Source organism: Hetaerina americana, unplaced genomic scaffold (assembly GCF_022747635.1).
Source record: "Hetaerina americana unplaced genomic scaffold, ioHetAmer1.1.p SCAF_7, whole genome shotgun sequence".
Classification (NCBI taxonomy): domain Eukaryota; kingdom Metazoa; phylum Arthropoda; class Insecta; order Odonata; family Calopterygidae; genus Hetaerina; species Hetaerina americana.
In genome coordinates this window covers 34,710,604-34,734,246 of record NW_027287316.1, presented here as the reverse complement: position 1 = coordinate 34,734,246, position 23,643 = coordinate 34,710,604, and the positions used below count along the sequence as shown (strand labels likewise).

General features: G+C 36.3%; 1 protein-coding gene across 1 annotated transcript; it reads left to right on the top strand.

The window, feature by feature from the left end:
* Window positions 1-8,592: 8,592 nt before the first annotated feature.
* Window positions 8,593-16,838, top strand: Tdh (L-threonine dehydrogenase). Its single transcript, XM_071594909.1, has 7 exons — window positions 8,593-8,726; window positions 9,723-10,189; window positions 10,624-10,737; window positions 12,014-12,163; window positions 12,576-12,842; window positions 13,423-13,692; window positions 15,608-16,838. The coding sequence occupies exons 2-7, from the start codon at window positions 9,742-9,744 to the stop codon at window positions 15,736-15,738; spliced, it is 1,380 nt and encodes a 459-aa protein (XP_071451010.1). The 5' UTR covers window positions 8,593-8,726; window positions 9,723-9,741; the 3' UTR covers window positions 15,739-16,838.
* The last annotated feature ends 6,805 nt before the right edge of the window (window positions 16,839-23,643 follow it).

Genomic DNA, 23,643 nt, shown 5'->3' with positions numbered 1-23,643 from the left:
TCAAAATTGTTATTCTTAATTACGCATAACATTTTAAAAAATTTACCAAACTCCAATCCACTTCTAACAGGAGACGAACGAGAAATGGCTGATGTCAGGATTGTCATACCGTATTTACAGCGTATTCCGCAATCTGCCAACGACTATACGCAGTAAACAAGGTGACTTGGGCAGCAGCTTGAGCATATGTGTTCACAGAATTTTCCCCTCCGGTGTAGAAGTAAGCAGGAATTTTTGCGATTATAACTTTATTTTTTACGCATCGTTACTTCCAAAATCTCTGATATTCATTTGACACTGGATATGGTGGTCAACGATGAGGATGATCTGTAAATTAAATAAATCCCTAAAGCTGCATCTGGCGTGCCAACATTGATTATGCTTGACAGAGGAGTGTGATTTTCCGAAATAAAAACGCAAATAGCAAATATCCATCTTGTGGTCGGAAAATAAGTCTTGGTAAAAGTGAAATAGATTCATATCCATTTCTTTAATTTTATTTGCACTCTTTATCACGGGTTCCATTTATTGCATTTTATCCTAGTTTCATCTTGGATGGAACTCAAACCATTAGGACATGATGCGAGAAAATTTGAGTAGCTTTGAATATTTGAATACAAAAAATATGTTGCATTCAAAGTCAATTTAGAATATGAGTTTTCAGATGAAAATTAAACTACGGATAGAATTTTTCACTCTAATAATTGCTGACAGCAGATAACTTTCAATACATGGTCTACTCCAGGCCAATTTAGTGAGAGTGGTTTTGGAATGAATCCACTCACGCAAAAGTTTTCCCCCGTCTACCTTTACTTAAATTAATTTCAATAGCATACGAATACAATAATTTTCATACCATCACAAATTCTGCCAACGATGCATAATGATTTCAAAGGCCATACGAGTAAAATTGGAAGCGTATTTAAAAGGCCGTAGGTAAAGGCTAATTAATTCAATATCTTAAAAATATTTAAGCAATAGCTCATTCCTTTCAAACGACGTTTTCCAAGCCTTCAACGCTATAACCATTCCCTAAGCTAAATATATCGCAATCGCTCAGTAAATACCTCAATAGTTGCACAGGCATCCTATTCTCTCTTATTTATTTGAAAAAAATCACAAAATCCAGCTTGAGTTTTCATCACTAAAGGTATATTTGTAAGATTATATTTTGGCTTAAATTTTCACTAAAAAGAGGGAATTTCAATGAATAAGCAAGCTCACAATATAACAATACCATGTCAAAAATACATTTATAATAAATAACGGAATTATTTATTTTGATTCGTTCATTTGGGCGTTCCTGAAAATACTTTCCAATAAATCCCACAGGCTTGAAGGTGCATTTTATTGAATCTTCTATCGAAAGAAATAGCATCGCATATTTTAAGCTTTGCTGATTGTCAATTTTCATCTCCTCCTACTTGCGTGGTCACTGAATGGTCAGGCCACACCATGCATCGACTACCTCAAGCTTCAAGTTCGACGGCAGCACAAAATGCGAAGGTCAGGGTGCGGTCCAGAAAAAAGCTGAAACTTGTATGGGAGCCTGAGCGATAGACCCACTCGAGGGAGAAAAAATCAGAATAATTATTTCACCTCCATCGGAAAATACTGGAAGTGATCACGCAGACACCTTGAAATTGTCCACTCTACCCGGGGCGCATGCAATATGCAGGTACTTTCGATGGTTCAGGTAGACTACCTTAGACATATATTCTATTGTTTCAGGCTCCACTTCGTGGAAGTATGTTATATCCATACTAAAAAGAAAGATTTGTACTTTTCCACAGATTTTATTGTACGGTACAACGCGTTTCACCGACTTACGGCATCATCAGGTAAGCCACAAGTCGGTGAAACGCGTTGTACCATACAATAAAATCTGTGGAAAAGTACAAGTCTTTCTTTTTATTATGGATATACCTTACACATAATTTATTGTGGCAAATAATAAATGAAAATTCCAACGAAATCGTTTAATTTTTTAGCTTAACTCAAGAAAATTAACTGGCACACATCTTGAGGTAAAACCTATTGAGCAAAGTCAAAGGAATATTTAATTTTGGTCATGCATTTTCCTCATTTATTAGAGAAGCGGAGTCGTGCATGGTCACTTAAAAATAATTAAGTTCTAGGTTTTGCGTATTTTAATTTAATTGCCCTTTCAGCGGTCCTTCAAACGGTCAATTATGTCGACAAGAATGAGGTTCTTTACAAAGTATAACACGAACTGAAGATCTATAAAAACCCGAAGACTATGAGGAAACGTTTACATTGCAACATTTTCTGAGTTTAAAAACCAACCATTCTCCTTGACCGGGATTCGAACCCAGATGTCCGGCCGAGTGCATTAGCCAAGTTAAGCTATCGAGGCATCCTATTACACTCCGAAATAATGGGGGCTTTAAAGGAACAAGATGTTGAAACGAAATACTGTACATACAATTTCAAAAGCATTCGTAGTCGTGCGCGATGCGCCATACTCCGTGAGGTTAAAGCCAACTTTAAACGCTTAGGTTGCTTTACCTTTGGCAAATTCCAAGAAACTGTGGGATATGCCACAACAGCAAATTTTGACGGAGTCATTCGCTACTATGCATTACAACGCAAAAATTTCAGAGTGTAAAAATCATTCGCCTTGACCAGGATTCGAACCCAGATGTGTTCGAATCCCGTTCACGGCGAATGATTTTTACACTCTGATATTGTTGTATTACAATGTACATATAGCAGGTGATTCCGTCAAAAGTTACTATCGCGGCATCTCCCGCAGTTTTTTGGAATGAGGAAATGTATCTATCCTCCTTTTGATGTCATAAAATTAAAATAGTATTAAGGCACTTAGTGAAGTGATTTTAGATGCTATTGGCGAATAATTGAAACTTTCATAAGTATTTATGCCCCTGGATTCATGGAGATTTATTGGTTTCAACTTAGCAATATGACCGGAAAATTTTCGCTTCAACATGCCGAAGTGAAGTTAGGAGGGACGGTGACGCCATTTCTATGGCACTGCCTCATCATGATAATGGCAATTATAAAGAGGCATTTAATTAAGACATTAAGGCATCTATCATGCATTACTAGTCGCGATTAGAGACATTGATGATTCATCGTCCAGTTTTGTTTATAACGACCAAATATGGAATACGGAATAACTACTTTACTGCGATTTACTGAAAAATATTTTTTTAAACAAATGCCTAATTGTACAAAAAAGGTTCACTAGAAATAAAAGTATTTAATGTATACAATATTTTATATGACGAAATAAAAGTTCAGAAATCGTAGCAATAAATAAATTACCAATTCATATGTCCGTACTCAAATAATAGGGAAGGAATATTTTGTTTTTGGGCCGAGTTTCAGTGCATGTAAATACTATAAAACACCTTTTTTCCCATAAAGAGTGATTGACATGACATCATTGTCCAGCTCAACCTGGTACCTCGATCAAATTCGCCTAAATTCAACAACTATGAAGCATTAGCGCCATCGATTTCATAAGGACAGTATTCACAAACAGCGAGAACGCAGGACTCCTGGGAACGTAAATTTTCTTCTACTTGCATTACATCCAATAATTCAGATGATAAAATAATTTTCGCGTTTTTCGTTTAAACTCAAGAAAATAAACATCCTAATGCAAAAGTCTAACTTTTCTGAACTACCTCTAGACAAGCCTTATGAAGGAAATAAGTGCCTTAGGAAGGAGGTGTACAACAAGGGCAGTACCGAAGAAATCCGAAATATACATCGGATTAAAGGAAAATATCATTTTGATGTCGCAATTGGCATACTGTCACAAAAGATACACTGAAAGTTTTAAAAAAATCTTCAACCTGGCGTCCAAAACTATGACCTACGATTTATGAAGATGTAATTGACATTGTGGAACCCATCTTGGCCCGCCAAGGTGAAGTTAGTCCAATCTCAGTTTCAAACCATTGGCGTCTGGTGACTACAAGTATAAAAGGCTAATACGAGTACATTTTCTAGTATTAAGCCGGAGCTTTATTTTAAAGACTCCGGCAATTATGATTTAACACAGAGGGTCTTCTACAGTAATTATGTATTACAAAACAAAACTTTCGTCATGATATATTAAATTGGATTACTTATCTCTCCATGATTTATTTCGACGATATAATTTGAAGGATCCATGAGGTGATCGGGTATGGAGGCCGAGAGAGATGGGATGAATAGAGGGTTTGATGAAGTGAAACGCCAAGGCCTCAGACAAAAAGGCTCGTCAGAACAGCATTTATCTTAACTAAGAATGAGCGACATGGAGAGGACAAATAAGACAAAACAGGTTAATAGCAGTACCCTTTATCACGCTATTTTACCCAATTCAGAGTTATAAGCGAATATTTGATGCATACAGGAAGTGCCACTCTATAATATAGGTACAAATACAAACAAAAGTGGGAACACGTGAGCATTGTGAACGGGTATCTTGGAGAATCCATTTCAAGAAAACATAATGACGGACGACCAAACAACCTGTCCTCTCGAGATGGAAGTAATGTTTTAGTTGCACTAATATGAATGAGTTCAATCGATAAAATGGTAATCATACATGAACATATTATACATTAATTATATACCCGATAAATATATCCTCTACTATACACCTGCAGTAATAATAAATGTTTGTCTCCAACATAATGTGAAGAGTTTATTCTTGGGATAGTAAATGTATATCTCCTGTGAAATGGTTCGTTTAATCTGATTATTGCGGCATACAAGAGGTCTTATATATTTTTAGTTCATACTGCGGCAGTGATAGTGAGATTCTTCTCAATAAATATATGCACACCCGTAAAACATTGGGTTACGGTAGTCTAGGGGTAGAGTGTTGGATTTACTGACCATAGGAGCTGGGTTCGATTCGCGGGAATGTCTCTCTGGGCGCCCTCGTCTTCACCCAAACTGTTTGATTTTCGGGTACCAGATCTTCCTGGGAAACCATAACCAGCACAGGGAAAAGAACCGGCCCCCCTACCCTGATGTGTGAATTACAAATGCCGTCTGACTTAATACTAGGTGAATTCTGCCTTCACTTACACAACCGACCTTCGGGTTGTGATTTCTGTGTTTATGGTTTTTTATTTACAACATTTTAAGAAGCAGTAGTACGTGTCTATAAAGAACAATCCGTGATATGAAATTTAGCCATTGCGATTTGGATAACATAGAATATTTAAACTTGGATTTTTTATTATTTTGGTTCAAATAGCTTGTGGATGTCTATTTACCGTCATTTGAAGTACTAGACATTTTTACGAATCCTTGATGTGTTATACGAGTAAGTGAATTTCTAAATATGAGCTCACATCATATTTACGTAAAAGATACATTGGAAAATGCAATCAGTTCAACATAACCATGATTCCAATTCCTTATTTTTCCAGCCACGGCAGAAGGTTATCGGGCAAACGGGATATCGTGAAAGTAAATAAAATATTTGTTTGAAGTAATCGCATTCAAGCGGGGATTCGGGATGGGACCAACTGCATTACTTTCCACTTGTGGATAGCTTTTTTTAAATTACAGCTTATCTCGCGGTCATTAAAGGGAAAAGAGACAAAGAAAAGGATGAAAAAACAACGGAGTCAATGGGAGCGTCTCGAAAAGGGCATCTTCCGAGTGAAATAGAGAAAGTTTTTCCGGGAAAACATCAATGAGGTCTCCTGTGTTGGGGAAAGGTTCATCAATTTGACTGAAAATCGCAGAGGACGAAAACCTCAGGTAGACTCAGGTAGAAAAACGGTGAAAAAAACCGAAAACCACCTCCGCTATGAAGATATCTCCTCCAGGAAGGCCACCGTTTACCTCTTCACAGATAACCTTTTTCTCTCAAGAAAACCCGATGGTATGGACGGAGAATGGGGCTCCTCAACGTCTATGGTCAGTTGGGCTATGCAGTAATATGTAGGAATTTAACTACCTTGCATATTTCTTGCCCAACTACTGAATATTCTGAAAGTTTACGAAAGAATTGCTACAGAGGATGTTTGAAAGAGGAGATATGTAAACTCAATTTCCGGGATTCGTAAATGTATTATTTTTAGTACTGAGTACCAGATTTGGAAATGTAATAACCCGTGGTTTAAAAAGTGGTGGATTTTCATTATTTAAGAGAAGATTTAGTAATATTTACGAATGCTTCATCAGTCAGCTATATTGTTAAAATCTCGAAGTAAAACGAATATTACCATTTTAAATTCTCAAAAACTCACCACTTCTTCAAATTAAATTGCATGAGAGTCATTCGAATATTTAACAATAAACCGAATATTAAAAATTATAAGATATTTTGTGATGAGTGCCAATTGATAACAATAAGTACAGAAGATAAACACATATCATAAAAAATTAACTGAAAGGAAAGGATAATGCAAAACTAGGACTTTTGAAATAAAATCTGAGTTATATTAACGCGATAATTACAGTAGAATTTTACATATTATCACTAGGCTATATAATGATATCCTAATGACGCAAGCCATAGTACACATCTCTCGGAGAACGGAAGGAGAAAAGGAAAATATGTCACACGATCGGGCGCGCGAGGTATTCATTGCATCAGCGTACAAAATTATTACCCCAGTGTTAATCAAATTACCATCAACCTCCCACTTGCCTCATTATTGCGAATTATAACTCAAAATGTTAGCATGCAAAATGGATAACGGAAAAAGACCAGCAATACTGCAGCGAAATAAAAGATACTTAGCGTGCTTACTATTGGGTAAAATTATTAACGGTGAGGTTTTTCATCGCGATTTAACCCCGATTATACAGAAGTTAGACGATTATTCAATTCCTGGCAACCTTTAAGGGCAAAATTATTTATTAGAAAATGGATTTTAGGCAGCCTTGCATGGAAAAATTAGTGACTTGCCGTTGTCTAACTATTGTTACCTACATGTAGTCCACATAACGAATGAAAACGTGCTCATCGTGAATTCCCGCCTCACTGCATACGAGTTTCTAGAGGGAAATTTTACCAGGGTAAAAGTGAGGGAAATTACAGTGAGTCGAATAACATATGGCATAACGAAATTGGCATGAGTTCAGCTCCTTTTGCATAACGAATAATTAGGTCGTGTTTCAGAAAACAGCATGGCTGGATAATACTGTCGTGTCTCATCGGTGGTCGTCATACTTTCAGGTCGTCATATTTATTTCTTTTAATTTCCTAGTTCGTTCAAATGGACGCATCGTAAACATACGCACAGCTTATTTACGTCATTATTGCGAATTCCACAACAATACCTCAAAACCCAGTCAAAGACCAGTAGCCATCAATATTTTATTTATCCAAAGCACCCATAATGATATTGTTGAACCATTTTTAATGAATTTAATTATAATGGATGATTTCAGACTCATGGATGTTTCCAGATGAATAATATTATTCTCATGAATGCAGAATAAATTATAAAATTCGATAAATGGTTACATGTAAACAAAATGTTTGTATTTAGTGCCATAGAAATGAACAATAATGTACACAAATCTTTCGTTCTTCTAACAACTCATACTCAAAATTAGATTGTATTTTCCCATTCCGGAAGACAGGAACAACAGTTTACAGGTAACCTATCAATATAAAAACTTCATGTGGTTAATCAAAATGATCATTACCTAAAAAGACATTATTACCTAGCCAAGGCCGAAAAGCAAATTATCCTATTTTATTTTTATGCATGTCGAACTTCAGCACACGCTAAGCACAGATTATTGGCGTTCAATATAGGAATTTTGGGTTAATTATCGGTCAAAATTTCACGAATTACTAGCTATCATTTCTTCAAAAGTGTTATTTCAAATTTGCTTTTTTCCTCTAAACAAAATTTGCGGTACCAGGTGAAGAATTAGAAGCCATATCGGGTGCTTCCTTCTTTCCCAATAAACTAGCTAACGATAAGAATACATGGGGTCTATATAGTGCAGTAAGTGTACCGCAGTCAACCGCAGGTATCGTGGCAAGTTCTTAGAACAATTCTCCAGACGGTTTCTCCACAGCTGCGGAACCGGTTTCCCTCCCGTGCTTCGTGACGCAAAGTGACGCGAATAAAAAATTCGAGTGCTTTTAATAATGAAGGTACACAAAAACGAGGAAGCGGAGTCGAGCCTCCCGAGAGCGTGTATTCTCATTGGGTAGGTTAGGAGGCGCGTCGGGAGACGACGTCACATGCTCTCACATGGATCGATCGCCAAGCGGAGGAGAGGACGGCATGTCTCGCTGGAGGGGGGATGTTAGGGAAGGGAGGGCTGGGTTTGAAGTACAGAACGAGGAAGCAGGAAGGGCTGGCACCGAAGCCAAGTGTGCTGTGGTGCAATTGAAGGTCAGCCTGCACAGGGAAGAGCCTAATATGTGCCACTTGCAAGAATTATGGAAGTTAAGAAAAACGAACCCACGAGTCGTGCGACGGACACTACGTATATACCGCCATCGCCCATGGCTCGGGATTTTCAAAGGAGTGAGAAAATGGAGGTGCTCGGGGGAAGGGTTGTAGCGTTGGGTGTGGGGTGGTGAAGGGGTATTGGTAATCCGAATGGAGGGAGGCGGGGTAACCTCGCTCCCCATAGAGCCGAACGCTGCTGAGGCTCCGTCATTCAGGTGAACCTCGCGTTCGTGGGAACATCCGACCGTGGCGCTATATATTCTCAGGGGCAAGTTTGGAATAGCAGTTGTCACACAAACCTAGGTGAGTTGAAGCGTTTATTTATTCGCTTGATCAGCATGGCTGCGCTTTTACTCGACACGAGAACATGTTTTAGCTAATACTAAGTGAATTGAACCGATGCATTTCCCCACCGCGGCAGCCGCGTGTCGTAGTAGGAGCGGGTGGTTGTAAATATTCAGCTACGGGCATGTGTTCACAAGGGTGGATTGAAATATTTTCTTCACGAAATGTTAAATAAGCACATATTGACCGCTGTTCGGAAATATTTGCATTTCTTTTTTATAAAGTAATTCTTAGCTGAAGCCGGCACATTAAAATAATATCGAATTACAATTGGTGGCCAAAATCATCACGATGGAAGGTTTTTCGGGATATTATGCACGACGGCTAGACTTGGTAGATGATGAGTGATGCGAAAATGCTGAGAAAAACCCAGGGACAGCGTTGGCCTACTGTGAACGAAATACCCTAAAGTCGGTCCTTATCCAGTAGTGGGCCGGACGAACGGATAATTGCACTAGGTTTTCCGGATTCTCCAAGAGTTCATGTATGTACCGTAATAGGTACTCGGAATAACGTACCATCACCGGAAATGATAACCTCAACCTGAACACATGGTACTCTCGCCATCAAAATTAGTCCGATGCATATTCCCGATCACAGCGAGCGGGGATATATTGACGTTATGAAACTCTCTTTGTCACCTACGATTTTTCCTTCGAGATATTTGTAAATGACAGGTAGGGGAATAAAAAGTGTGTCGAGAAAAAGGGTGGTCCTCCCAGCACTACATTTTCCAATTCACTAAATCGCTGGCATGAATAGTATCTGCTAGTGTAATTATACCGCAAAAGTGATGAACATTAGGACCAAAAGTTAGAAGTCTGATAGTAAATTAATTAAACTGATGAATATTTTAAAATAAAAAATTGCATATACCAGAGTAAAAGTCCGCGGGGATGTGGAAATTGGACGTTAACTCCTCTCTTAAGTGCTAATACCAGTTTTCCTTTTTAGGGGCAAGAGAACAGCAGTGATGACATCGAGCTTCAACCGCCTGAGACCACTCGTTAAATGTGCAAAAAACATACGGCCATCAATTCTCAAAGATTCGTCATGGGGATTTAGCTCTCAGGCAGACAACAGCGGTCCGCTCAAGTCATCATGCCCACCATCCTTCGTTTCCAGCCCTCCTATCCTCGCCTCCTCCAGGTGTCCCCCGACAAAGCCGCCCTGCCCCCCGCCGGCCCCTAAGTGCCCGCCAACCCCGTCATGTCCGCCGCCTACGCCTCCACCTTGCCCGCCAAACCCACCTCGGTGCCCCCCACCTCCCGCGTGCCCCCCTCCTTGTCCACCACCATGCCCGCCACCATGCCCGCCTCCATGCCCGCCTCCATGCCCGCCTCCTTGCCCCCCGCCCAAGTGCCCCCCACCCTGCCCCCCATCCAACAATTTCCAGGAGAGCCCTAGAATCTTGATCACAGGTATTTTCACAGAATTCTGACCATTTTTTTTCGTTCATTCCGGCCAGTAGGAGTGCTCCTCCTCCTAATTCTATGGCAGTAGTCTAAGGGATCCACTCCAATTAGAGGGACACTTTTTACATTTGTTTGTCTTTTGCATTTTAGGTTTCCAGTGAATTTTAAAATTTAAAATGTCACTATTGCACAAGAGGAACATCTACAAGCTCAAAGCTGGCTTTCACTCAAATAACATGTAACAACAAATCTAATGAGTAAATATCCTTAAAAATTAACTTTTATAAATGGAATAGCACTGTCACGCATCATGAAAATGAAAATTGCATTCAATAACCTTCAGGTTTCAATCTATAAATTAGCTCGGTAAGGATTATGGTTATATGCATAAACTACAATGTTTTGTATTTTGATTAGAATTAACATTTGCTACTTTTCAGGAAGCCTTGGACAGTTAGGAGTGGAGTTTGCACGAGTTTTACGACACAAGTATGGGAGAGATAATGTCATCATGTCTGATATTCTCAAGCCAAGCAGGGAGGTGGCTGAAAGTGGTACGATTGAAATGTATAAGACCTTACGAAACATGATAATTTGCAATTGAAGTCACATAAATGACATAGATGTGATTTTACTAGTACCTTCCTTTTGCCTCCCCATTTAGTCAAGTTAAAATGAAACTGACTACCCAAAAACAGTGGCAGATATTAATTTATATCCACCAACAATGGTTATAAAGAACTAATCATTAGGACAATGTTTACAAAATGAATATTTTTTAAATATTTTGACTTCAATTATTCAAGGTTGAATTTCAAATTCTTAGGAGGTCCATTACACATGGATTAAATATCTTACAGGTATAAAAGAGGTCAGTGTTGTGTTCGTTTGAGAATATGAAATAACCAGTGATAAAGGCTTGTACTGTTAAAGGTCAAGGTACTGTTTAAGGTCACATTAAACTAATCTCTAGATCAGTGGATGATCGGAAGGAGAGACGTTGTCACCAGAATTTGGAGTTCTCACAATAGATCAATCTGAGAACCTAAGGCCTGTGAAAATGTGATTATATTATTTTACATAAATTATCAATATGTAGAACATATTAATTAAAAATGTGGATAAAATCTATTTTTGATGGATTTTGGAATTTCATGTAAGTGAAATAGGAAATAATTACAAACAAATGTTTACATTTAAATTAAATAGCTATGACAAAGTAGGTGTGTTGATAAAAGGCATAGTTGATTATCATGGTCAATTTTCATTGAAAACTATCACACTATTTGGGGGAACAAGAGTTCCCTCAGGGAGAGGAGAGAATCCCCATTGACTAGAGAGGGGAAACAATGTTTGCACCTTACAGTAAATACCTGCATTCATTAAAATATCCTGAACGATGTTATGACTACAATTTTCATTTCAGGGTAATTAAGTGCCAACTACTTACTCTGTATGCAATTATTCATGTTTGGTATAATCTTGATTGTAAGTTTTACCATGCCATTTTAAACAATAAAGAATAATATTAATATAGCACACTATAACTAGCAATGGGACAGAATATCTGGGATGGCAGGACCAACCACTGAGGTATTCCATCAAAAGTTACGCTATAATAAAATCTATTATTTTTTATGCAATTTTTTTCAAGCAGTGGTCAAAACTATTTCAGAAGCATTTAATTAACCACCAATAGAATCTTTCTTCTGCCTATTTATTAACAATAAAAGTTACTGACTTGACATATTGGATAAAATGATAAAAACTGTTATCCAAACTTGATAAAATTCTAAATAAAAATAATTTCCTATATTTTTTTCATTTCAGGACCATATGTATTCGCAGACATTCTGGACTTTAAATGTTTGCAGGATGCAGTTGTCACCAACAGAATAGATTGGTTAATTCACTTTAGTGCTCTTCTTAGTGCAATTGGTGAACAAAATGTACCACTTGCAGTGAGAGTCAACATTGAAGGTAAAACCCAGATGATACAAAAGTCATTTCATTTTTACTTTTGCCGAAATAGCTGTAGTGGATTTCATTTCTGGTTATTACTTGTGAAAGCTAAATATTACCAGGAAATATACAATGAAAATTAATGACTAGATATTAATGAAAAGTGCTGATAATATACAGATAATTATGGAATGCTTTGACGCTATGCATAAAAATTTAGATTCCTTCGCTATTAAATACAGGGTGTGGCAACATAACTGCCTCTTTTCAAATGCAAAACACTTTCAAAAAAGGAAGTTATGTTCCTGCACTCTGTACATTCACTGAATTCTCATAAATTAACCAATTTATTCATAACCTTTCTACTGAGAGCTTCAAATTTATTTTTCAATTATGCATCATTTTCATGACTGACACTTAATATTTATAGGGCTTCATAATGCAATGGAACTTGCTAAACAGTATAAATTAAGAATAATGGTGCCAAGTACAATAGGAGCATTTGGTCCAGACTCACCAAGAGATATTCCAACACCAAATTTCACCATTCAGCGTCCTCGAACTATATATGGCGTTTCAAAAGTTCATGCAGAGCTCCTCGGGGAATATTACTACCATCGATTTGGATTGGACTTCAGGTGTGTCAGACTTCCTGGAATCATATCGCCAGACCCACAAACTGGAGGTGGAACAACAGGTAGGGGATGTTCTAATATTTTGAAATAAAATTTGTCATTTTTACCACCTATTAAAAGTTTCAAATCCAGAGAATCAACGTTTGCTGCTATGTAAAATCATGACACCCAGAATCAACTAGAGATGATACATTTGCAACATAATATTGCTGATATTTTTCACCTTTCAATGTGAAGTTTTTATCATTTTGAATTTAATTCCATTGTAACAAAAGAATTTATAATTTAACCCCTAAATACTTTTAAAATTAATAAACCGTTGCATTAGGCAGCAATAAATTTGTTAATAATTCTGAAATTATTCTTGCTTACACAAAAAAATTAATTTATGATTTAATTTAACATTTTGAATAAGGGTGATTATTGCAATCCCACTTGAATAATAAATGAGATACTCTGGGGTCTTGTTGTATTAAAAAGAATTTTTGTTGCCTACATTCCATCCAAAAAATATCAAAATCTACAGGTTAATTATAACTTAGCATTGTAACTAGTACGAATGATAGTCATATAACTTTCCCATTCTATGGTGATATCTCTGTTTAATTGTCATGAAATCAAGATAGAACTTCTTGCTTGTAGATTATGCAGTAGCAATATTCCATGAAGCTCTGGCAAAAGGGCATTATTCATGCTACCTCAGGCCAGACACCCGGATGCCAATGATGTACATAGAAGACTGCATGCGAGCTCTGTTAGGAATTATGGAAGCTCCAAATGACACACTTTGTGATGTGAGGACATATAATGTCGCGGCTATATCTTTTACCCCAGAAGAACTGACAGAAGCAATTAAGAAGCATGTGCCTAACTTAACTGTGGATTACAAACCAGATTCAAGGCAATTCATTGGTAAGTAACTTGTAACTTTCTAGGAAATACTGATATAATTTTTTCCATCAATGAACTCTTTTGGCTATACTTGTCAATAATCTATGCATGATAACTTTCCTGCCTTAACAATATGGTCAAAATATTTTCTATTGGTCTCTAATGCCAGTCTAATGCATCAATATAATACTATTAGAACATCCTCAATGATGATTCATCGGCATCATATCATTTCATTTATTTAATTCATCTTTGCATTCTCTATTTACAAATTCCAAAATTACTTGACAGCTAGAATGTAGCTTTATCACAGTGACACTCTCATACATTAGAAAACATAAAATTATTCTCTTTTCCATTAAAGCAGTCCACCAAGCTTGAATAGAGACCGTGCAAATTTTTATCAGACTTCCTTTCAGCATATCGCTAGTAACTTGGATGCCAATGATAAATCCAAAAGCCCTTTAGGTATTGATTGAAACATGTATTCATAAATAATGCATGTATCTGACCATGAGAAATGCAGTGTTTCAGAAATCAATAAAGCATTGAAAATATCACTTGAATGTTATGAAGCAGCACATTTTTACTGCAGGCAATAAAAGAAAATTTTATTTTGGGGAAAAAATAAACTCACCCACACAACGGAGCAACTTTAAGTGATTAGCACTTGAAGCTGAATCACACATATGATATTTTCTTTATTTTGAAGTGAACTCAGTTTGTTTTCAAATAACTGTATTGGCACACTAATAGTGTGTAAGTGCAGTCTCTTATAATGTATTTGGGCACTTACAAATGGTCTAAGCAGGAGATGGCAACCCTATGGCACGCATGCTCTAAGTGACATTCAGAGCAATTATTTTGGCACACAGAGCTGGGAGGGTGCCATGGGCAATCCCACGGAGATCGCTTAGGTTGGCATACTAAGTCAAAGAGTAGACTCTTATTACGAGCATCAATTTTTGCACGCAATTACCAAAAGGTTTGCTGTTGCCGGTCCAGGCTTTTCATTTGTGCATTTGGTCGAGCAATTTTATGAAACTAACACCTTCCCATGTTTTGAAACATTCAATGGAATTAGCCTAGTTGCACTCAAAAATATTTGAATGCATGATTTTACACAGTGGCGACATCTTTTATTGCATTAGAAAGAGAGGAGTTCATAGGCAGCCACCTAAAATGTGGGTGTGAGGCTGTTCTATGGATCTTCGTTTGCACTTCTATCAAAATATAAGACTAAATTCTCACATAAATGCATGCCTGACAATCCATAGTACGGGGACTTGAACCAAGTTTCAAGGTGGCATTGCACTGCCTTCAAAGCCCTTCAAATTAGGTCAATTTCTGATAGAGGAAGAAAATGACTATGGATTGATATTTTCTCCAGAATTACTTTCCTGTCTTGGTTCTTTGGCATGTAATTTTAGATGAGGCAACTTCTATTTCACTGTGTAGGACCATTACTCACTGAACTGTACACCTTTGCTTTCCTGAAATGTTCACACCAGGCCTTTAAAAAGACAAAATTATTGTATGTATCTGCCAAAAAATCCAAATATTTGTAATGAAATACATGCTCTAACCCATCCTCAGGAATCAATTGAGAATTATTTAGACTGCAGATCTAAACTCCAATAGGTTCTTGACAGACAAATCTCAGTATTAATAATCCAACCAAAGTAACTTTATTACAAATTTGGCAAAATCACAACTAACATTTAATAATATAATTGTGAAGTAAATAATATATAACAAATAAAACATTTTCCAACCTTTGTTAGGTATCCTAATGCATGGGTATGCATATACAAATAATAATGAAATAAAAAGTTATGTAGTTTAAGGGTAGAATACATATAAATTAATGCAAATATTTTCTCATATTGTCATCTCAAATATATTAAAGCTAAATGTATTTCCTTGTACACTTCAGCTGATACATGGCCAACCATCCTCGATGACAGCTTAGCAAGAAAAATATGGGGATGGAGTCATGACTACGACATGGATAAAATGGTTGAAGTGATGGTGGAAAACATCAAGAAACATTTTATGGATAAGTGATTAAGGTTTAATACAAACCAATGTCAATTACCTTACCAATTGTCAAGTTGTGATGTCCTTTCCTTAGTTTAAGTTTATGACGAAAACAAAAAGCCTTAAACTAAAATGATGGCTTCTTGGTTTAAACTTCACTTCAGCCTCCTCATTGCAAGATACATAAGTATTAAAAGAAATGTGAGAACTAATCAGCAGAGCTACTTGGTTATTTGAATGAATCATGGAGTTCAAGTATGTATGAAAATATATATAAAATATGTTACCTGTTGCAATGGTAAACATCATTTTCTTTATTAATTAGTAGTCCTGCTTTCATTGTTAACAGGTATATACGAGTAGTAGGTTTCAGATGAAAACTGTAAAACTTATATTATCATCATGATCATCTAAGATACTTTCTCACTAACTTTTGCCCTATATTATTTCCTTCTCCAGCTCTTCGTTCTTTCTAAACCCAGTATTACCCACCAAAATACTTATCCTTTTTACTCCCTCTTCTCTGCTTAAAAATATCTCTCTTCAAAGCATTCATTATCCCTCCAGCTCTCATTATCCCCTCAAACCAATTTTTCTGCCTTCTTCAAATGCCCCACATAATGCCCCTTTCCTCCTCTTAAATACTAGGTGACACTTAATTTACTCATTTTCTACAAAATTATTTTATAGTTTTCACCAGATCCGCGTAGCGAAATCCTCATATATTCTTAAATGCAGCTTATCATGTAAAATTGATATGTGCATCAATTATATGGTAATTGGCTTTGAAAAAATATTTTTAATAACGGCCAAAAATATCAATGATTCCTGGGGATACTGGTACAAAATCAGCATGCTAAATATCATTGTGGGCAGCATTAATACAGATAAAAACTGAAGAAAAATATTGACTTGATACTACCCTTACTGATTGAAAGCACACATTTTAAGCAAAATACTTTTGAACCTTCAGACATTTGACATGAAAAGCAGTACATTTAGTCAAATTGGATCAAAGATATGGCTAAATTATTAAGCTTTTATTTTTCTCAAATAAGAATAGCCATCCAATCCTCGGTCACCAGACTCTCAAGTCTGTATTTATAGTTATTATGTTTAATACTGAAGTGGAGGCATATCTTAAGCTCAATGAGTAGTGAAATTACTCAATAATAAAAGTATTATTTCCTCCTCTGTCGTTTATGTTCTCCATGTTATCATATTAAAAATGAGAATTACTGCTGTTTATAGTTTTGGTTTAATACCAATGTTTTGGATGAATGTGCCAATACCATTTCATAAACACATCATATCATCTTAGTTTCAATCTAATTCAGATAATTACCAAATAAATTCAAATCTTCTTAAAAGTCTTCCTTAAAGTTCTGCCTTCTTAAAAGTTAATTTTCTGTTCTTATAATAATGAAATTTCACAATAACATTGTGAAATGTCAACTAAAATAAAAACTAAAACTAACCTAGAAAAACAGCTCACACAACTTGGAAAAATACCTTCTAATGCAAAATTCTTGGCTTAATGGACAAGCAAACCACTAACCAAAATTTGTTTCATAGTGCTCTGTAACCTTTATATTCAGTAGGCAGAGCTACAGACCAGAGGGTCTCTGGGCTATAGTTTAATATACCATGTACAAATATAACAGTACACATACGTTTAGATTCATTATGCATTCAAAATATGAAAGGCCTAGCACATTCAGAATTGCCAAGACACTAGCAATTTGTATCAGGTACTGTTAATGTCAAATGTATCAAAACCCCAAACATTTATGTTCTTGTTGCCATATCTCATGCCTCCACAATGGCATGCATAAAAGGACATTTACAGGTTAAATGAATACAATCACATTTATTTATGGTTACAGAGTTCATCAGTGAACTCACTGCAACCTTCATTCTAGATACACTCTGCTACCTAAGAGCATGCTGTTTTAGTTCCTTTCATTTCAGATCTAGGAAACCACAAGGCAAAATATTTTGAATATACCATAGAATGTAGCACTTGGAAATACCAACCCAATCAGATTATTGATGTTTTACTTGATTATTTGAATACATTGGGTAATCCACTTGGCGTTACACTTGTAGCCAATAAATAACTATTAATTTTCTAAATTAAAAGGTTTGTGACTTTCTGATCAAATAAAAACTTGATTTCAAAATACACAATTAGCACTACATAGATTGCTTAGAATAACAATAGAAAAACACAACTTCCTGGATGAAAGATTTAATGGAACCCAGATGTTAGCAATGTGAGGGCTATTCAGTTTAGGCCACCTTCAGCATCATCCCATGCCTTAGGCCTGTACTTCCATCAATTTTCATTTATGGTTTTAGATGTTTTCCCTTCCCAAGAACAACATCATCGGTCGTGATTTTATGGTGTATATTTCACAAAATGAGCTCATGATCATAACTAAGACAAAAAAATATCCCAAGTAAACCTAGTTTTATTTAAAGAAAACGTAAAATGTTTCACCATTGAAATTTAAAAGCAGGTGTTTGTAGGCTGAATTTCAATTTTGAATGTATAAAACACAAATCATTCCGACTAAACATAATACTTTGGAATCTACCGATTAAGACGAGTGCAATCAAAATTAAAATTTATACAAAGGAAAGGAAAGTTTTTTACGAATTAGGGTAAGGCAAGCTCACTTCAATTAATAAAGCAAGTTGTAGAAAACATGAAACTTACTTAAAATATCAACTATTGAAACTTATAAAGACAACTTCTTTGTCAATAGTAGCACTATTTTGTACAAATCTTTCCTTGTTGCATAGAAAACTACACTTTCACAAAAATGTTCGACTCTTACAGCGAAAGCTATTTTTAGTAAATATTTACCAAATGATACTTAGGTTATATCCAAGATGAAATTATATTTTTCCATAAGATCTAAGTTGTTTTCGTCACTCTTGTCAGTTTTTGGAATGCCAGCCCTCTTCTTGGGCTTTTAGTGATTACGAAATATTAAACAACGATCACCAAATTATGTGTACACAAGGCTGAAATAAATCGACTTTTTGTGGCGCCTGTGTTACAATTGAAAGCAAAAATAATTAAATTCAATCAATTTCCATTGGTGGTCGTCTTGTATATTCTTTTAAATTTTGCAGCTAAAGAAAACTATTGGTGAAAAACGAAACATTCATGAGTACCTGTGTTATATGATAAATAAATTTGATTACAAGGAACACTTGACGGTGCTTCATTATGCGCGTTGAGTACCACTTAGCCGCCAATTGTCTCCATGAAATTGGTAGAAACTACAGGAGGCTGTCGTCGTATTTACCTTCAAAATAACACGACACTCAAGCCACAGAATTAAGAACAATGTTTGTCGAATGCAGGATTTTGCTGTACCTGTTAAACAATGATTACATAAGAGATATTGCTTTAAAACTAGAAACTTTTGGGTGTCTCTACTATCAACGTTCCACAAATTCTGATGATATGATGACGATGGTGACTATGGCAACAAAACACTGGCCAACACCTTCATTACAGACATTTTTTAAACTCATCATCGGAATGAACGACCGTGTACCCACCGTTTCGAAAGTGTTCAATCCCAGGACACCCTGTTAACCGTAATCAATGATTAAATGCCATTATGGGAGGAAGTTTTGTAGTTCTTGCAGAATAAGTACAGAGCATAATCATGGTAAATTAAGCTTCCGCGAACTACCTTCCACGGTAACGGCAAAAAAATCCGAAGTTGGGAAATTTCGTGGTAGAATATAGTATGCAAATGACTAGGGTACAAGGCATGTAAAATATTACATTCAGCTCTTCTTCATCAATTAGTTCTGAAGATTTTGAAATTGCTTGATCAAATATTTCTAGCAAAAAATGAGTAACTAATTCAAATAATGGCCTCCTGATGAAATAAAATCCATATAAAGCACTGTCACTGTAACCCTCAGTAGAGGCCGACAGTATCAATTCCAAACTGTCTCTCCAGGGTCAACCCTGTCTAATGTCTCTGGTTAACATAACTATGCTGCCCACCCAAGTAAAAGTTTCATGTGGCCATGGTGTGTGCGACTTTTGGTAACCAAATTGCTGGAATGGGAAAGGAATATTATCATAAACCTGGATTTGAGCTCCTCTGCTACGGTTTATTTTGAGAGTTGATCAAAATTAACATTAAATCAGAATGTATCATTTTACTATGCTTACACAGATTCAGCCAGTGGAACAGGTACATACCTCTTTTGTCACAAACCTATGAGAGTAATAAAAAGACTGAGGGAAAGTATATTTGGTTTCAAAAATATATAAGTATCATGTTTCTTGGTAAGAAAAGTCATCCATAACATTCGCAGGAGTTTAATATCAAATGGATATGGCTATATTATGACCTTATACAGGTTGCAATAACATAATTCCCTTTTTTATGGGGGTTTTTGATTTATAAAAAAGGAAGTTATGCTGCCAAACCCTGTATAATATTGTACCATCTCAAAAATAATAATTATGTAATTTGATTTTTCAAGCTCAGTTTACAGAATCAAAAGATGAGAATACACTAACACAATTAGTGGTTAAGAAATGATGTCAGCATTCTTTATTCATTCTGGAATTTCAGGCCGGCCAAGAGATTTTAATCCTTCATAATGAATAATTAGTATTTTCTAGAAACTACATCCTTTTTCCTGGTTTTCATCACAAGGGTTCCCTTTAGACAATTATTTCACACCTTATCTTGGATCATTAACCTTCCTCAAGGGTAAAATGCCTTCAGAGGTCTGCTTCTCTAAGTTACAAGTTGATTTACAAGCCCTCTAAAGGCAACCTTAAATTGAAGCAAAATTTTGAAATTCATATGTTGAGTAATAATAAATCTACTTTATTTGGGCGAGATTGAGACTGCAGCAGTCCCTTCTCCCATAAGCAGTAGGCAAGCAACGAAGGCCTCACCTTTTTTACCATTAAGAGAATGAATATGTGTAACTTAAAAGGACTTTTAAACTGACTTGTGGATATGAGAAAAAAAGGCCCCAGGCATTGGACTACTAACCAGAGGGTCCAGGTTCAATTCCCAGGCATGCCTCTGAGCAACCGCAGTTCCACCCAAGCTGTATTATTTTTCAGGTTTCAGAACTTCCTGGGAAATTATAGGTGACCCTACCCTGATGTGTGAATTTTACATGCTGTTGGGCTTAGTATTGGGTGAGCTATACCCTCGCCTATCAAACTGACCATCAAGTTGACAACTGTGTTTACGGTTATATGAATAGGAGATAATGATTTAGCCACATCTCTCCTACTGGGAGAGGAGGCCCAGCTACACAGAAGAATTCCACCAACTACAGGGAAAAATAACCGCATCATTTTGCTAAATTTTAAGTTCATAGGTGCCTAAATTAGTTGATACATTGTGCATAATTACTTAAAAGAAAAACTTATCAAGGCTAAATTTTTTAATTAATTTGTTTATCTAAGGGTTCATATGAAAAACACCATGTTAAAAACTATTAGTTCACACTCCAAAGTTGAAGCTAGAAAATCATTTAGAACTATTTAATTACTTACATAAGATCAGCATCAACATCATAAAAAGTCAAATTTCAATATACCAAAAAATTTTCTGGCACATTAACAATTGTTCATAATACAGGGTTAACACACATACATAATACAGAACACAAATGTGAAAGAGTGAGAAACACAGGAACAAATGCAAAAAGCTGTAGAACAGAACTGAAGTAAATTAGCTCTAAATGATGCTGCACGTTAATTCTGCTTTACCTCTTTACATAAATATTGGTTTCAAATTATGGGGGCTTTCCTCAAAATTAACTATTATTCTTATTGCATGATAATCTGATAGGCACAGCATTCAGCTTGTTTCTTTGTGCTTTGATTCTCAGAGACATGACCACTCCTAATGCAGTAATCAATCTGAAAAAAATCAGGTATTCACACTATTTTTATTCAATACCTCTAATCTGTTAACAATACAAATGATGTCTAATAAATGGCATGATCATGTGGTCCAACTCCACAGTTATTTACTAGAGATTATCGTAAGAGGCAATGTAGTTTGTATTAAAACCCCAAAAGCAAACAATTATGCATTTTTCAAGGTTACAAGTATTTCCGAAGTCCTTTAAAAGCAGTCTTCAATGTAACACTAAACTTTCGAATGTGCATACTGTGTTATGTAAGGTAAGTAACAAGCACGGAAAACCTTATCATCATCTGTGCAAATTACAAGGACTTGTGGCTGACTTTGAGCTTTGAGAAATGGGCTCAAGTGCATTTCAAGAATATCATTTTTCTTTTGCTGGGCATATTTGAGAGGGAATAAATATAAACAGTATTAGCAGTGGATATTTAACTATAATTAGAGGTATTGAGTATTGGACTGGGTATGATTTGGATTGGCTTTTGTATAAACAGAATGAGACATGCTTTTGGCAATTGAACCTACCAAATTATGGGCAAAATGCTAAGTACACACCATATACATATTAGACAGATTTTGAAGTTGGAATAGAAAGATGAGTATTCTGAAGTTGAGGAAGATGAGTTCCCATGAAGACAGATTAGTACTCAGATTAAAAACATATGATTTCAGTCATCTTCATATATATTACCTACTAGGAGTAGGTTTTGGATACCACCAGCCTAACAACAATGTGGGCGGTCCCAGAAGTACCTGACCCAACAAATACACCACAAAAATGTATTTATTTTTCAACATGATCTCCTTTCAGCTCTACACACTTTCCCCAGCGATGTTCAATAAGTTCGATACCCTTTTTAAAATAAGAACTGCCTTGCTCCTCATAATGGCCATTAACTGCCAACATCACTTCTTCACAGTTGGAAAATCTTTGACCACCAAGCCATTTTTTCTAGTTTGCAAACAGAAAATAATCCAGGGGGCTAAATCTGGTGAATAAGGGGCATGAAGTACCAATTCAAACTTTAATTCATGAATTTTGGCCATTGCAATAATGGATTTTTGAGCTGGTGCCTTGCCTTGATGAAACAACACTTTCTTCTTAGCCAAATGTGGCCGCTTTTGCTTGATTTCTTTGCTGAAACATTCCAATCAGTTTGCATAATACTCGCCGATGATAGTTTTTCCTTTTTCAAGATGGTCAATGAAAATTATCTCACGCACATCCCAAAAACCAACGCCATGACCTTGCCTGTAGATGACACTGTCTTCACCTTCTTCGGAACCAGTTCTCCCTTTTGAATCCATTGTGTACTGATTGTTCTTCTGTCTCGGGTATGAAGTAATGGCCCCATGTTTCATCCATGGTTATGATATGGCACAAAAATTCTGCTTTGTTGTTGTGAAACTTTGCAAAACACTCAATTGAAACATCTTCATGATGTTGGTTTTGCTCGAGTGTGAGCTAATGCAGCAGCCATCTTGCACACAGCTTTTTCATGTCCAAATTTTCAGTTTATATGCGGTGTACTGCACTTTTTGAAATGCTTACTATGTCTGCTAGCTCATGCACTTTCAGTGGACGATCATCCAGTATCACTTAGTGGATTTTCTTCACCGTTTCTGGAGTCGTCCCCTCATTTGATTGACCAATGTGATGCTTGTCTTGACAGCTCGTACAGCCTCGTTTAAACCCTGCTGCCCAATATTTTACTGTTGTAAACAAAGGAGCAGACTCACCCAGGGTAGAATCCAGTTCAGCTTTTACATTGGTTGGCCTGAGACCTTTCAAATAAAAGTATTGTATCACATAAGGAAGATCCAATTTTCTCCATTTTCACAAATTCACTGAAAAAGTTCAATACTGATGGCTGCCAAACAAATACTAAACAACATAGTGCCTTCAAACTTGAAGCATTTGCTTATACCACCATCTCTAGGTCAGGCTGGGTACTTTTAAGACCATGCTCGTATCTAAATGGACGATCCC

Bases quoted from the DNA above. Each gene is read 5' to 3' on its own strand.
- Tdh (XM_071594909.1), top strand. From the start codon at position 9,742: ATGACATCGAGCTTCAACCGCCTGAGACCACTCGTTAAATGTGCAAAA. The intron at 10,190-10,623 runs GTATTTTCACAG...GCTACTTTTCAG, and splicing joins CCCTAGAATCTTGATCACAG to GAAGCCTTGGACAGTTAGGA. The intron at 13,693-15,607 runs GTAAGTAACTTG...TGTACACTTCAG, and splicing joins AGATTCAAGGCAATTCATTG to CTGATACATGGCCAACCATC.